The sequence below is a fragment of the Mytilus galloprovincialis genome, chromosome 9, assembly GCF_965363235.1.
Source record: "Mytilus galloprovincialis chromosome 9, xbMytGall1.hap1.1, whole genome shotgun sequence".
Classification (NCBI taxonomy): Eukaryota; Metazoa; Mollusca; class Bivalvia; order Mytilida; family Mytilidae; genus Mytilus; species Mytilus galloprovincialis.
Window position 1 is genome coordinate 36444887 of NC_134846.1, and position 15999 is coordinate 36460885.

At 31.4% G+C, this 15999-nt stretch overlaps 2 protein-coding genes across 2 annotated transcripts in view; one reads left to right on the forward strand and one right to left on the reverse strand.

Annotated features, from left to right (window-relative positions):
- The window catches only part of LOC143044922 (VPS35 endosomal protein-sorting factor-like), a 29704-nt gene extending 18474 nt beyond the window's left edge, over positions 1-11230 (reverse strand). Inside the window, exons 1-12 of the mRNA XM_076217181.1 lie at positions 11200-11230; positions 8087-8177; positions 7647-7850; positions 6961-7099; positions 6373-6452; positions 5809-5937; positions 5260-5344; positions 4268-4345; positions 3711-3855; positions 2892-2985; positions 1775-1852; positions 1222-1391 (exon numbers count right to left, since the gene is read on the reverse strand). Of these exons, the coding sequence (XP_076073296.1) occupies positions 1222-1391; positions 1775-1852; positions 2892-2985; positions 3711-3855; positions 4268-4345; positions 5260-5344; positions 5809-5937; positions 6373-6452; positions 6961-7099; positions 7647-7850; positions 8087-8177; positions 11200-11216 (1310 nt within the window). The 5' untranslated portion in view covers positions 11217-11230. The remainder of the gene's footprint in view (positions 1-1221; positions 1392-1774; positions 1853-2891; positions 2986-3710; positions 3856-4267; positions 4346-5259; positions 5345-5808; positions 5938-6372; positions 6453-6960; positions 7100-7646; positions 7851-8086; positions 8178-11199) is intronic.
- Positions 11231-11381: 151 nt separating this feature from the next.
- On the forward strand, positions 11382-15772 carry LOC143044923 (gem-associated protein 6-like). Its single transcript, XM_076217182.1, has 2 exons — positions 11382-11490; positions 14756-15772. The coding sequence occupies exon 2, from the start codon at positions 15148-15150 to the stop codon at positions 15679-15681; it is 534 nt and encodes a 177-aa protein (XP_076073297.1). The 5' UTR covers positions 11382-11490; positions 14756-15147; the 3' UTR covers positions 15682-15772.
- Positions 15773-15999: the final 227 nt, after the last annotated feature.

Here is a 15999-nt window from a genome sequence, read left to right on the forward strand (position 1 = left end):
TGAGTTATAAGCCAAAAACTGCATTTTACCCCTATGTTCTATTTTTAGCCATGGCGGCCATCTTGGTTGGTTGGCCGGGTCACGCCACACATTTTTTAAACTAGATACCCCAATGATGATTGTGGCCAAGTTTAGTTTAATTTGGCCCAGTAGTTTCAGAGGAGAAGATTTTTGTAAAAGTTAACGACGACGACAGACGCCGGACGCCAAGTGATGAGAAAAGCTCACTTGGCCCTTTGGGCCAGGTGAGCTAAAAATGGTTAAAAATTGACTATTAAGGGCAATAACTCCTAAAGGGATCAACTGACCATTTCGGTCATGTTGACTTATTTGTAAATCTTACTTTGCTGAACATTATTGCTGTTTACAGTTTATCTCTATCTATAATAATATTCAAGATAATAACCAAAAACAGGAAAATTTCCTTGAAATTACTAATTCAGGGGCAGCAACCCAACAACGGGTTGTCCGTTTCATCTGAAAATTTCAGAGCAGATAGATCTTGACCTGATAATCAATTTTACTCCCGTCAGATTTGCTCTAAATGCTTTGGTTTTTGAGTTATAAGTCAAAAACTGCATTTTACCCCTATGTTCTATTTTTAGCCATGGTGGCCATCTTGGTTAGTTGGCCTTTGTCACCGGACACATTTTTTAAACTAGATACCCCAATGATGATTGTGCCCAAGTTTGGTTTAATTTGGCCCAGTTGTTTCAGAGGAGAAGATTTTTGTAAAAGTTAACGAAGACGGACGCAAAGTGATGGGAAAAGCTAAAAATGATAACCTTAATGGCATTCACATAACAGAGCATAGAAATTGATTCCATCCTTCTATTGAACAAAAATATTTCTGGACTTCAACAAGAATATCTAGATAATATGTAAGGGTAGGTAAGAAGGCATAGAAAAGGAAACACACATCTCTGTCATCAATGCAGTAGGCTAAACACTTAATATCAAGTGTGTGAGTGAAAAATATTTACTGAACCTTACCACTTATTACAATTATAATGGTAACATTTTGATTTCGCATAATTTCAATGTTAGAATTAGCCTGATTGTGAACTCCATTATCACTGAACTAGTACATATTTTGTTTATGGGCCAGCTGAAGCATGGTGGCCTTTGGCTGTTTTCTACTTTTTGGTTGGGTTGTTGTCTCTTTGACACATTCCCCATTTCCATTCTCAGTTTTTTCTAACAGCTTTAAAAGTTACTTACTTATTACATTGTTTCCTTGATTTCTCCAGGATATCCATAAGCGTCTTTTCTGTAGATTTATTGGCTATACATTGTAACAGCCAGTCCAAGGCAGGAGAAAACAATGTAAGATATCTAGGCATCTCTATTTTCTGCATGGCTAAGGTATTTTGCACAGCATCCTTTTGCACCTACAAATGTTATAAAATTTGCAAATACAATGTACCCATAAGTTGTATGCTCACATAAAGATTTTCATGAAAAATCATGATTTAAAAATTCTTTAACATACAAAAACTTTTGCAATTATTTATTTGATACATTTCTATTTTTCCTTAAGTTGTCATGGAAATTTGTTGATTATAACCTGAATTTGTCAAATTCATTGCTGTGTATTCACTCTTTTTTAACATACACTGTACCCTTTTTCAATTACAGGCATCATTTATTCAAAATTATACACCAACTTACAAAAATCTATACAAAATCTATCTCTTTCTAAATAATGCAATTTATATTTGCTTTTGATAATTTATGACCAATATTTGTTTGGTAAAAAAAGCCTGTTTAATACCTGTGAGTATGTGGCCAGGAAATCTTCATAGCATGGTAGTATATGGTCTCTTGTTTTAGGTGCTATCAAAATGCCAACCTGTAAAAACATTTAATTGTGTGAGCATATCAAATATCATTATTTATTCCATAATCAAATAAAACTTTTAAAATATACATAAATTGATTCAAAATATTATTTTAACTTCTTACAATGTTAGGAAACAGGTAGAAATGCAAGAAAGTATAATCTAATCTAAAAATAACTTTCTGCATATATTCAAAATCACTCAAAATACAAATAATGATATGTGAGATACTCTTTTAAAGGGGGTCTCATTGGGGGGTTCTGATCCCAGATCCCGCTTACTAATTTGTTAGATTCCCGTATTCCGCTTACACTATGTACGTAAGCAATTGTCATTTTTTTGTAATTTCCCCGGTCCCACCAGACTTCATTTCCCGTTTTCACGGCACAATAATTTGTATTTCACGTGTCCCGCTTACAAAAAATCGGCAATCCCGCATTACGCTTAGACCCCAATGAGACCCACTTTAAACTTGTAGTTTGTTACTTTTAAAGTTTTATATAGTGCATATATCTGAATCAACTATACAATTTATAAATTAGTACAACACTTTTAATAAATATCTATAAGTGAACAACCTATAAATCTAGTTACTTGTCAAATCGAGGTAGCATCTGGCAAGTAAAGTTACATATGAACTATATATACTGTGGATTGACTTATTTTCATGAATACCAATTATTTATATTTGTACATTTTTTTAAAATTCATGGTTTCCCTAAACCCATGAAATCCATGAACATTAGTATCCCTTAAGGTGGTACCTAACACTACAGGGATATAACTCTGTAAAGTCAGCTAAACGTTTTAATTACATTGTGTTGTAAAGGGAATATTAAGCTTCTCAGGGATCAAAATTGGTGTTTGTCAAACTGCTATATAACCAGTGTAATTTTTCTGAAAAAATGGTTGGTTCAAAATTTTGGAAATTTTTATTATTTTTGTTAAAGGGTCAAAGTAAATACTTTGTGAAAATGTTATGAAAATTAAACGAGCCAAATTGATTTTAGTGAAAGTGTTGGGTACCACCTTAAAAAATAAAGCACTTACCCGACACAGATAACATTTGGCATAAATAGCTACCAGTGGATCACCTATACCTCTGGTCATAACACATAATCTGTCTATGGCATCTGTATATTCCCTGATAACAAAGACATTTTTTTTGTAATTTTCATCTTAAATACATTACGGATCTTTAATAGAAATGTAACTTTACATAAAACACAAAATTACTGTCTCACTGGAATGCATTTTACAGTCACGACACTTTACTGAGTACAAAATTTGTGCCTAAACCCAAAATCGAGTACTGTAAATTCAGAAATTATTGCGTGCATTTATTTTTGCGATTTTGTCATTTTAGACTTAAATGCAATTTTAATTTTTATGATTTTTGAGAAAAATCCTGTTTAATTCATATAAAATATTTCAAAATGCGAGTTTAAAAGTCTGTCGCATTTTTTGTAATTATAAAAACCTCACAATAATATCTGAATATACTTTACTTTAATTGGCTAAATTCCGAGTCAGAGAATGATGAACACACTTAAAAAGTTAATGACTGTTAGCCATAGATTCAATTTCCTAACTTACAGACTTATGCAGCTGTTTCTTTTACACTCAGAAAGGTAATCAAATCTTATAAATGAAACAATTAGTGAATTAATTTCAATAATATTGAATTATGGATACATAGTTATGAATTTGGTGAAAGAGCACTTCTACAAATACCTCTCTACCAAATTAACCTTTTAAATGACACTAATAATATACAATTATAATGAAAGCTACAAAATATTTTGATATCCCATAAAAACTGTGTATGAAGTTTTGTCATAAATATTATAAAAGCCCTCTCTTACTTACTGGTTATTTAGGTAACTGTAACATTTTAATATGGCTGTTTCCACGTAAAATCTTGGAATTAATTCTCTAATGGAAGCTATCTTAAAGAACCAGTTTCTACAGGTCTCCTTTGCAGACTCTGGTACTTGATCAGGAGTAAAATTATCTGGAATGCAACATAAATATGGTATAACTATATTTGTGGATTTCTCATGGTAAAAATGGTTTTCCTTAGGACTAACATTAACTTCTGAGTACGAACTGGCAAATTAATACTTGTGTATACATTATTTTAATAAAAACAAAAACAAAAAAACACAAAATATCATATATCCATCAGTATTTCGAACAGAAATTTTATTTTCTAAATCTTCAGAGAGACAGGTATATCTTGCATGCTTTACATTATACTTATCCAAGACAGAAGAAGCAACTGCAAATAATTACTTCAGTTTGAAAGGAAAATAGATTAAATATATATCAAAAGTTTCCCTGGAGGATTTTCAGTAAAGTTCAACTTCACATTTTCAACACAACCAGCTGTTTTACTTAAGTGCTCCCAGAAGGTGGTATATTACCAGGTAGTTTAAGAGGAACTCCACTGCCTGCAGGTATATAGACTGCTTTCTCTTTCAGTCGATCATAAACAAGTCTTCCTGAAATAAAAAAAATACTATAGTGAAACTTTATCTGCACAGTAAATATCTTATTTTAAAGATCTTCCTAAAACATGAATGACAAATTTGACACTGGATGTTAACCAACTAACAATTATTCATTAAATATAAAAGAAATAATTCAATTTCATTAAACAAAAGAGAAGTGAAAGATTTCAGAGGACAGTCAAACTCATAGATCGAAAATAAACTGACAACCCCACATCCAAAACAGAAAAAGACAAACAGACAAATAATAGTACACAAGACACAACATAGTAAGCTTAAGACTAAGCAACATAGACCCCACCAAAAATCATTAGATTTAATTCAGAGTTTAAACTGAATAAAATTCAAATCTGTGTAGGAGTTTTTAGTTATTTGTTAAGTACTATCAACATCCATGTCACTCAATTATATTAATTTTTATTGACAATAATCGAAGAACTTTGTGCTGATGGAAAATCGTTTGTAATATCTGATGAATTTGATTCTAGAAAATGTCAATTAGTAGCTTGACATATTGTATGGTCACTTGTATAAGTTGGGGTGGTAACTTCTTCCTAACTTTTTTGCTTTTAATATTTGGTTTTACATACACAGTATGTATAAGTTGCTGGTATTTAAACTCCAATTGTCAGCACTTATGGCTATATTTTGGTTTTTATTGGTGGAGGAAGCCACAGTGCACGGAAAACCAAAGACCTTTGGGAGAAAAATTGTTTATCCTAGTCTATTTAGATCAGAACAAGTGGGGTTCATACTCACGATCGCAGTGGTGACAGGCTAGCTATCACTGAAGACTATTACTACTTAGACAACCTAGCCACAAAAACAAAGCAATCTTTTCAACTTGATTCAATGATAACACAAAATTTCAATAGGGTTTGTCTCATCTAAATTACAGTTCTTACCAAATGTATCAAGTATATCTGTTATCAGGACAAACTTGCTGGGATAAAATGGCAAAACAGATGTATCTGCTAACAGTTTAGAGCACTGAAAAGGAAGAAAACAGTATACTCTGACCATGAATTTTGATCTACCTGTACCTTTTATTACAAATTACTTTGGTGTTTAATTCAATGGTGCTTAATAAAACAGCTAGAAGGTATTTTCCTTATCGTAATTATTTTCTGTTAGTGGTACAATTGTTTATTTTTTGGCAGCAAATACCAGTTTTAAAGATTTTGGTCCATTGTTCTACAATAACATTAATAAGTGATTTCCTGATTAACAATTTTTTTGTTTTTTTTTTATTAGAGTACAAATGAACATGTATGAAATTATCTGAAATAAACAAACAATTATTGGTCTTTTCACAAAAAAATCTTCATCGTTACTTTAAAAATATACTAAAATGTTCATGACTTACTAGTATCTTTTTTTGTTTTATGTGAAATGAGTCGCTGAGTCTTTGGAAGATTGTATGAAATCTTATCCTATAAAACTACAATATATACCTGTATAGCAATTTTGAGAGCTTTAACTCTTTGGTCATGTTGCCAAGCATCGATCAATGCTTGATTTAGTTCATCTATTCTGTTGACATAATCCTGCTGACTTAAATTTAACATTTCTTGAACTGAACCCTGCAAAAAATAATCAAATTTTACACTTTATTACAAAATCAAATCAAAAATAATTCTAACAATTCTTAAATAAAGATTTATGAATAGTTATCTTAACAAACTTTACCTTAACTGTGTAATACAGCAAAGTGAAGTTGTTTTTAGTGTTTACTTTATCTGTTTACATTAATGGTACAAAAAGTCTAAAAAATATTTACAGAATACTATGATTTTACAATCAAGAATATTATGAAGTGAATATCTAAGAATTCAGTGCCTACCTACTTTTAATTTGTTTCATTTTCCATTTCATTTCCTATATCCTAATGCTTATGTAAATTCACCACTGTAAGAACCAATTGTTCTATGATGCTGTTAACCCCAGTCAATTTGTGAAACATTTTCATAAAAAATAATTGGTGTATATAAATAAAAAACCCAAACAAAACTACAAACCTCTTCAAAATCATCAAGCTGTTCCAGTCTGTTTCTAACCTTATCTGTGACGGTGGTGGTAGTTGAGGGTCTCATTGCAACTGTAAATTAAAATAAAGAAAATAGAGCAGTTGAAACAAAGCTTATTATTTCTCTCTTTTTCTTCCATCAATGTTGGAGTCTTAATTATTGCATTTGTATAGTGATAAAGTGTTATGAGTTTCATAGATGTTATAATAGCTTTCTTCTATGACTTGTAATATTAATTTATTCTGAGAAAAGAACCTTATTGTAATACCTATACAAAATATTTCAAGTTAATTTGCTGAGGTGACCTCATATCTTTTTGGACTTTCTTATAAGACGTTTTAACTTTGATCTTGCCAATATCATAAAAAAAACCACAATCATTGATGCATGGAAAATCAAAATGACCCTTTTATGTGTATGGTTGCACAGCAAAAAAAGATTTGTCTACAAGTTTATAAAAATAATCTCTTCCATGATTTGTTTTGATGCATTTGGTCGGCCATTTTAAATGATATCTCACACATAGTAAATACATCATGTTTATAAATACATAACTCAATTATTGTATAAGCTTGTTACCTTTTTCTTTATCTGAGGATGATAGGAAGCTTGTGGTTATTGATAATTTCTCAGATGTAGAATATTTTGTAAGTATTGATGACTTTTTGACACTCCATGGTTCAAATGTTTCATCTAAACCATCTGTTTCTGCTGATTCCTGAAATATTTATCGTAAGTAATAGAAAATTAATAGGCATAAATAAATAGATCAACATAATACATGTATAGCGATAAAGCATTTAAATTCATATTGAAATGAAAAATATAGGTCCATCTAGTGTAAAATGTATCAAAATGCAAAACAGTTCAAAACAATGTTCCATGAAAATGAGTAATTGTAAAGAAAACATGTTGCAAAAGTTACTCTGAATTTGAACTGTAATGCACACCAAGACAATAGTATAGAAAATAAATTTAGAAATCAATCCATTATCTACATTGTGAAGACAATACCATAAGTCAAGTTCTTCAGTACTAAAAACTTTGATATACATTCAACAGAGTACGTTCGATAACAAAATCAATAATGTTGAAGAAATTCAATAATTATCTCCCCTTGATACAATTTTCATATGAAAAAAATATACTATTGAACTTAATTTGTTTAAATTCATTGTGGTTTTAAGATTGCCAAACTTACAAAAGTAACATCTTACAATAGCTATGGTATAAGTGTTTCTAACTATATTTACATTAATATGTACCTTAAAACTTGATTTTCTCCCTGTAGTAGGTAATGAGGATGATGCTATTGACATCTGTGATAAGGGATCTGATCCTTCTAATGAGGCACTAAGAGGGTCTAACATGGAACTCAGGGGATCCTTGATTACTGAACTGGAAACTGGTTTCTTTTCATTTTTTGATGGTGTTGTGCTCTTCTTGTCTGTCTTCTTGGCATCTACAACCTTTTACAATATGAAATCAAAATAAAAAAAAAAAAATAAAAAAAATGTTTTAAACAAGTTGCAGTGCTTTAATTTGTGATAAATTATAAAACTAATCAATTATCATTGTTCCTTTTTTCTGTATTAATGTGTACAAAGGTGCACCAATATTTAAAAATATTTACTTCTTAAATGGAACAGCTAGTTCAAGATTTGAGTTAAATGTTTCAATTTAAGCATGACAAAATATTTCTTACTGTAATTGATTTTAGTGGATGAGAAGAAGGTTCTTCACCAACAAGCCGTTCTCTATTTCTTTCGACATCATAGTTTCTGGACCTTGGAAACCTTAAAAATAAATTTATGTACAACCATGAATACCTAAGTAAAACACATTTCACTGTATAATTGTATATACACTTTTAATATCAAATACAAATTGAACTCTACAATGTATGTCCCATTAAAGCATTTGTGAATTAAATCATGCTAAATGACAAGGGATTTTTCAAAGAAGGATGCCACTATTACATGGCTAGTGTGCTAGACATTTGTTCTAAATTAAGCAAAGTTTACATTTGGACTAATTAAATCTTGTACCTGTACAGCCACATGTGGAGCAGGATCTGCTTACCCTTCCGGAACACCTGAGATCACCCCAAGTTTTTGGTGGGGTTCGTGTTGCTTAGTCATTAGTTTTGTATGTTGTGTCTTCTGTACTATTATTTTTGTCTTTTAATTTTTAGCATGGCATTGTCAGTTTATTTTCTATCTATGTCAGAGTTTGATACTTTCTCTGGTATCTTTCGTCCTTCTTTTAATTACAGATATAATCATCCTTTATCAATACTTACTTTTGATATAAAATATATAACATGTCACATAAAATATATTTTAAATGTTTAAAATAAAATTGCATTAAAATTTGGTCATTTGAAAGGTGTGCTAGTTTGAAAAGGAAAGAACTTAAACTTTTACACCATTTCCCAGAAAATGGATTTTAGCGCTTTGAGATCAGCCTGTATCATAGGATTACAATTTTGAAAGGTTGGTGGTAACTTTAATTCAGGGCCACAAAGAATCTTTTACAACAATCAATTTTTTATCTTGACCTAGCTGATTTATACTTGCAATTATTGCATATGCTCTACATAGTTTAAACAACTATTTGTTCATCTTGCTCAAACTCCCATTTCAAAGGCCTAGGAAGTAATGCCCTTTACCGTCAGTCGTCAAATGGTCATTTTCGGATACCTTCAACAGCAAATTGGTTAAATCTTTTTATGATTTGTCAACATATTTGTATCAAAATTCGTCAGAGGTCTCAAATAATTATCATTAGAGTCATTTTTGGAAAAAAATTAACATGATGCATCAAAATCAGTTGATTTTTTTATCGTCTAAAAGAAAGTGTTATCTTTATGCCCCAAAAATTACTGTTAACGTCATTTAACCCAAATGCTGACATGACTTAAGCACTATGTAATACCAATTAAAAGATTGATGTTTGAAAAATGTCCAGTGGCAAATATTTTCATCATGTTCATGCATATTAAGGCACAGGGACTCGGTTAGCAGAATAAAATTTTGTAAATCAATGTTTTTAATTTATTTTTTATTATTTCCTGTCTATTTGCATTACTATATTAACGTATTTAACGTTGCCATCACTATTTCTTTGTTTTCTGGCAATGTGCAGTTTACTATCCATATCCATATACTGAAAAAACCTAAAGGGATCTAAGTCGCCATCTTGAATTGCCTTCCCTACTTTAGATAAAAAATAATTAAAAATATTAATAAATTACTATATACCTTACAACAGCCCTCATTTTCTTCCGAAATTATTCTTCTATCACATGCATATTTTGATTTGTGGATTAACAGAACCCTTACGCAGTTTCAGTTGCATTCGTGTCAGAATATTTAAATTTCCCGGCGAAAGCAACGTATCATTCGGAAACTTCCAGGTTGATGCGTTTACTACAACGATAAATCCTTAAAAACAGACGAGTGCTGTCCCCTGATTTATTATTACATATCGAGCGCAAAATTATTAACGAATAGAACCTTTCTTCAAACGGGGTAACATAAATCACTGACTTTTTCGTAGACACATCAATAAAATGAAGAAGTTACTTAAAATATTGACACGTTCAATGGGATTTATAAGGTTTACTAACAGTACCAGGATATAAAAAAAGGGGGAGGGCCGGTTGGTAGGTGGTCAACTTGGAGTAATACTTTGAAAAAGTATATTAACTTATCATACATGCATGTATGAAGTTCAATCAGTAGGCCCCTTTTCCATATACATACATACTCCTCTGATTATATAAATGTTGTACTGCATAAATCCATGATTTGAAAAATATCAGGACGATGTCAGAAGATCTCAGAAATACAACCCGATAGTTTGGGACAATCATTTGATATTTTCAATGGGCGGAAGGATAGGAGGATAATCTGATATTGAAACAATACATGCACTAACTGTTCAAAGACATTTTTGTTTGATATTTAATTTATATGAAGGATATCTTGGTGTGGCGTAGGTATGAAGTTAGGGGACAGCACTCGTCTGTTTATAAGGATTTATCGTTGTAGTAAACGCATCAACCTGGAAGTTTCCGAATGATACGTTGCTTTCGCCGGGAAATTTGAATATTCTGACACGAATGCAACTGAAACTGCGTAAGGGTTCTGTTAATCCACAAATCAAAATATGCATGTGATAGAAGAATAATTTCGGAAGAAAATGAGGGCTGTTGTAAGGTATATAGTAATTTATTAATATTTTTAATTATTTTTTATCTGAAGTAGGGAAGGCAATTCAAGATGGCGACTTAGATCCCTTTAGGTTTTTTCAGTATATGGATATGGATAGTAAACTGCACATTGCCAGAAAACAAAGAAATAGTGATGGCAACGTTAAATACGTTAATATAGTAATGCAAATAGACAGGAAATACTAAAAAATAAATTAAAAACATTGATTTACAAAATTTTAATCTGCTAACCGAGTCCCTGTGTATTAAGGATGAGAACAAATTGACAACAACTACAATGTGCATGTCCTGTAAAAGTGATCTTCAAGGATGATGAAGACGTTTGGAGTAACTCTGAATTATAAGAGTATACAGGATAGAAAAAGAAATTCTTTATTTAACCAATTATGATGGGACAGACATTTTGCCTTACACTTTAAAGTTACACAAAAACTGAAGTTGTGAAATTCTGAATTTTCTTGATTCCTAGTTTTTGGGAAGGAACAAGTATGAAATGCATATTTTGAAGATGTGCCTGCATCCCCGCTAAACGACAGTTTATATGTTTTAAATCGGTTTAGAATTTGTGGGAGGAAACAAACCATTCATAGGTCGCCATTTTGTCTATTTTGATAAGTCACATGACAACGTCTAGTTTTAAATGATTAAACAAAATTGTTTTAAGTGTTAATATAAAGAAATAATTAAGATAAATATGTTTAAAAGTGATTATACTAATTTAAGACTGATATTAATTAACATGTTAAAATTCAGACCACATCTTAAATGTACGAAACCACGGCTCAAATATTACTTCTTTTACCCCTGGAAATGGGGGATACCGGCGAACAAGAACTAAATTTCTTACCATTAATTTCTGACTTGTTAAAGAGGTAATAGACTATTTAAAAGATATAAAATAAATCGGTTTTACTATTGAAGCAATATTTCTATGCTATGATATTAAAAGAAGACGGAAACGCAACCCGTAAGAGCACATTCAACGTTTGGTAAATCTAAATACCACAAATAATATTTAACTAAATTTTTTGAAGTTGTCCAAATCATGAAATTACCTATAAAGCGTCTTAACGTAGTGGCAGTGTTTAGTCGCCAAAATCTGCTATGAGTACAGACAAACCGATGGAGATGCATCTATACACCTTATTGCTATTCTCTGCCGACCTGAGAATCTGTCCGGCTTGAACTATTTATGTCATACAACAATCACTTTTCCATTGTGGCCTCAGATATTTGTATTATGTTGTCAAAATATTACGGGAACCTGTGTGATGGACAAATAGCGATAAGGTTTTACGATTATAGTATAGGAAAGTTTAAGGGGGTCTCATTTGGGGGTTCTGATCCCGAATCCTGCTTACTGTTTTGTCAGATTCCCATATCCCGCTTACACTATGTATGTAAGCAAATCTCATTTTTTTGTCATATCCTGGGTCCCACTAGACCTCATTTCCCGTTTTCACGACACAATAATTTGACTTTCACGTGTCACACTTACAAAAAAAAATCAGCAATCCTGCATCATGCTTCGACCCCAATGAGACCCATTTTTAAGGCACTATGTGATGATCCTAAAATCTGTGTTTTCAATGTATTCTAACTAAACAGTTTCAGTTGTCCCCAGTGATTTGACGAATCTAGACAAGTTCTTTCCATAAATAACCCTATTACTTACAGTAGCTGAAAAAAAAACTGTTTGAATTTGGATAGCGTCACCTTTACCGTTATAGAATTATGCCCCTTTCCAATGGAAAAATTGCTGAACTTTTTGTTAACTTTATAAAAAGAAGATGTGGTATGATTGCCAATGAGACAAATCTCCACAAGAGACCAAATGACACGGAAATTAACAACTAAATGTCATCATTAATGAGCAAAACCAATACCACATAGTCAGCTATAAAAGGCCCCGATATGACAGTTTGTCTCATCCAAATGTTATGAAACTTATACACAATGTTTTTTACATCTGTACATTGTACCACAAAACAAATATCAAATTTGAATATTGCTGGCTTCACTTTTACCTTTCTAGAGTTATGCCTTTTTTGAAGTGGAAATTGCTTAATTTTTCATTTCCTTTCATTACCTTAAGTTTGCCTCTACCAAATGTTATGAAACTTCTATCTAATGCTAAGTACTGCAAAACACTTTTAATTTATGTGGAGTCACTTTTATCATTCTAGAGTTATGCCCCTATACAAATGGAAAAATAATGCTGGATTTTTCGTTTCCATTCTCTAACTTGTGTTTTCCTCAACTAAATGTTATGAAACATATACACAACAATAAGTATTACCACAAAACTCAGATCAAGTACAAATTTGGGTAGCATCACTTTTACAGTTCTTTAGTTATGTCCCTTTATAACATTTATATATGCATGCAAGGGGGATCATCTGTGTCCCATGGACACATTTTCCATTTATTCTCATTCTGCATTTTCACTTTACTTTGCCTCATGCATATTTTATGAAACTCATACATAATTTTAAAAACCAAACCTTGCAGACAGAGTTTGAATTTGGGCTTCAAGTCATTTTTCGTTTTGTCTCTAACTAGCAGTGACATCAAACAATGATAATTTAAAAAAGAAGATATGGTATGATTGAGACAACTGTCCACAAGAGACCAAAATGACACAGACATTAACAACTATAGGACTGTACGGCCTTCAACAATGAGCAAAGCCCATACCGCACAGTCAGCTATATATATAACGTTGTCAAATGCTCTCAATGCTTTACTTATTAATTTATCAGCAAGTTTGAGTGGGAACAGTGGTTTAGCACCACTGACACTGCCACCAGTGTAGCATTAACATCATGTGCTAACAAATAATTTCACAACACTTTTTTTTTCAATGAGAATTTTTTAGTGAACTTCAGATTCTGGGGTGCCATCCCCCAAAACACCCTGTTTACAATTTATTGTTCAATACGTAGCCACTGCCAGTGGCACTGGGGAGGGGGAGCATTTGTGACCTTGGACAGGACATATTCTTTTATTTTATTGGAATATTGGGATACATTGTAGCACCAAATGTTTTATACAATCATGACAATTACAGTTTTACAAAAACTGATAAACATAATAAATGGGAAAGATATTTTTTTTTATTCTTTAATTTCTTCACTCTTTGGATAACTCTCATTGTTTTTTTACAATTTTAGTTTCATAGAAACTGATAAAAAAAGCAATCTTTTATTTTCTATTGCAATTTTAAAAATTAAATTAAGCAATTTGTTAGATGCAATAATGTAATAATGTAACCTCTGTGTTCTCTACTCTATTGACAGGGTTACAACTCAGCCCATAAATCTCAATGGCGAAAAAAAGAATACACTATTAAAATTGGTAAAAAGCTCTCAAGAGCTTATGTTTGTATTAATTGTTATATGTGAACCGAATCACAATCAAACTTTTGTATTGGTATAAAGTGAAAAGTATGTTTCCAATAAAAATAAGGAATATGTGAGTCGTTAATAGACTTGATCATATTCTGGATGCATGATTTTTGGACTGAATGCACCACTTCAGAAACTTCAACCTAGTTACACTATTTGAGTCCTATCATTTATCTGTTAAAAGCTATCCAAAAATTGATTGTACATTTTATACCAGAAGTAGAATCATTAAAGACAGCTTATTACATGTAATTATCAAAACATTGAGTTCAATAAATAGATAATTACATGTACATTGTATTACATAATAAAAATAATGTGAACAATTGTACAAAATGAGTACATTGTACATCATGTAGTACCCCTAAATTAAGCTGCAATACATTTTATGCATCAGCTTTTTACAATGAACTTGTCCTGCTTCTCACATACAATGTAGCCTCGCAGGGTTTGGTATCATGACTAGACATGAATATGTAGGTCACTTTATGGCCTTCAACAATGAGCAACCCATACCGCATAACATGCTACAGAAGGCCCTGAATTGACAATATAAAATGACTAAAAGAAGTTATTTAAAGGCCAGATTTATGTATAAAACAATAAATGAAAAACAAATACCCGGTATGCTCAAAAAAGAATGTTTTTAAGACAAACTGTAAACTAACAATTGGATAAAATTGTAGTCATATCAAAAATGTCTGATGAGATATATTTTTGTTTATTTCAGTGTAGAAAAAGAGTCTGGAGATGTAAACACTAAGATGACCGAGTTGAAAACAAAATTGGACAAAGCTAGAGAATTTGTAGAAAAAATGCCAGGAATTCAACAAAGTCAATCAGAACAAATCAAACAGATAGATATTCTTAGGAATCAGTTAACAGTTAAAACTGCATTATTAGAAAAATATAAAAGTATGGACAAGTTTGATTTGTCAAGCTAACTTTTTTATTTTGTAGACTAAATTTGTGTACGTTGTATTGAAAGGAAATCACTATAAACTTTACATTGAAATAGATACGGACTATAGATTTTGTCATTGTGTTTTGGTTGAAACCAAGAAGGAATTGATTCGAAAATTATATCTAAGTTTAAGTACATTCTTTGAGTAAGACTTTGCTATGTCTGAAGAAACTGAAATAGATCCGCACAACATTTTCATCAAAGATCCAGATGAATGGATGCAGTATGTATATAAACAAGTAAATGTGTTAGTAGAAGATGGATCTGAATACACAGGTTGGGTGTATACTATAGATCCAGTGTCTGAATGTATTGTATTGATGACATTCAATGACGATAAAACCAAAATGGACATAATAAACGGCAGCTCTGTGTCCTCAATATCTATCATTGACGAGGATACTGAATTACATGTCAAATCAAAGCTAGATGCTATGTTCCGACCAAAGGAAACCAGTTTACTCACAGAGGAGGAACTTGAAAGTCTTAAGAAACGACTTAAATTGTGGCTAATTAAGAACAGGCTTCCAGTGCAACTTACAGGGAATAATGACGAAATTTTGTCCATTTCTGATGCACTATTTATTGAGCCACCTTACGGTGCAGATAATTGTCGTAGTACCAATGAAATAATTCTTGGTCGTATTCAAGGTCTTATAAAGAATATGCCTGCAGACCATGAAGATTGGTAGAGAATGTTAAAATGAAATTTATTCATTTTATAAATGTCATGAAATTGAAATCATTGTAAAATATCATTTAATTGTAATCAATTGAAATCTGTATATTTGTTCCTTTGTTATTATTTATGAAGCTTTATCTGTTATATGAGGGTGAAAACAAGATGCTTGCCATATGAGTAGTGATGCTGGAGGTGAGATATTAGTATCACTTTTCATTTGCAGGTTTACATCTAATGTTAAATTTTCTTAGAAGTTCCACTTCAAGATAGTTGTATGTGCAATAGATCTTCCATTTACATTTGAAATGTCTTGGCATTAACATATATA

Excerpts from the sequence above, each read along its gene's own strand:
- LOC143044923 (XM_076217182.1), top strand. The coding sequence starts at position 15,148 with ATGTCTGAAGAAACTGAAATAGATCCGCACAACATTTTCATCAAAGAT.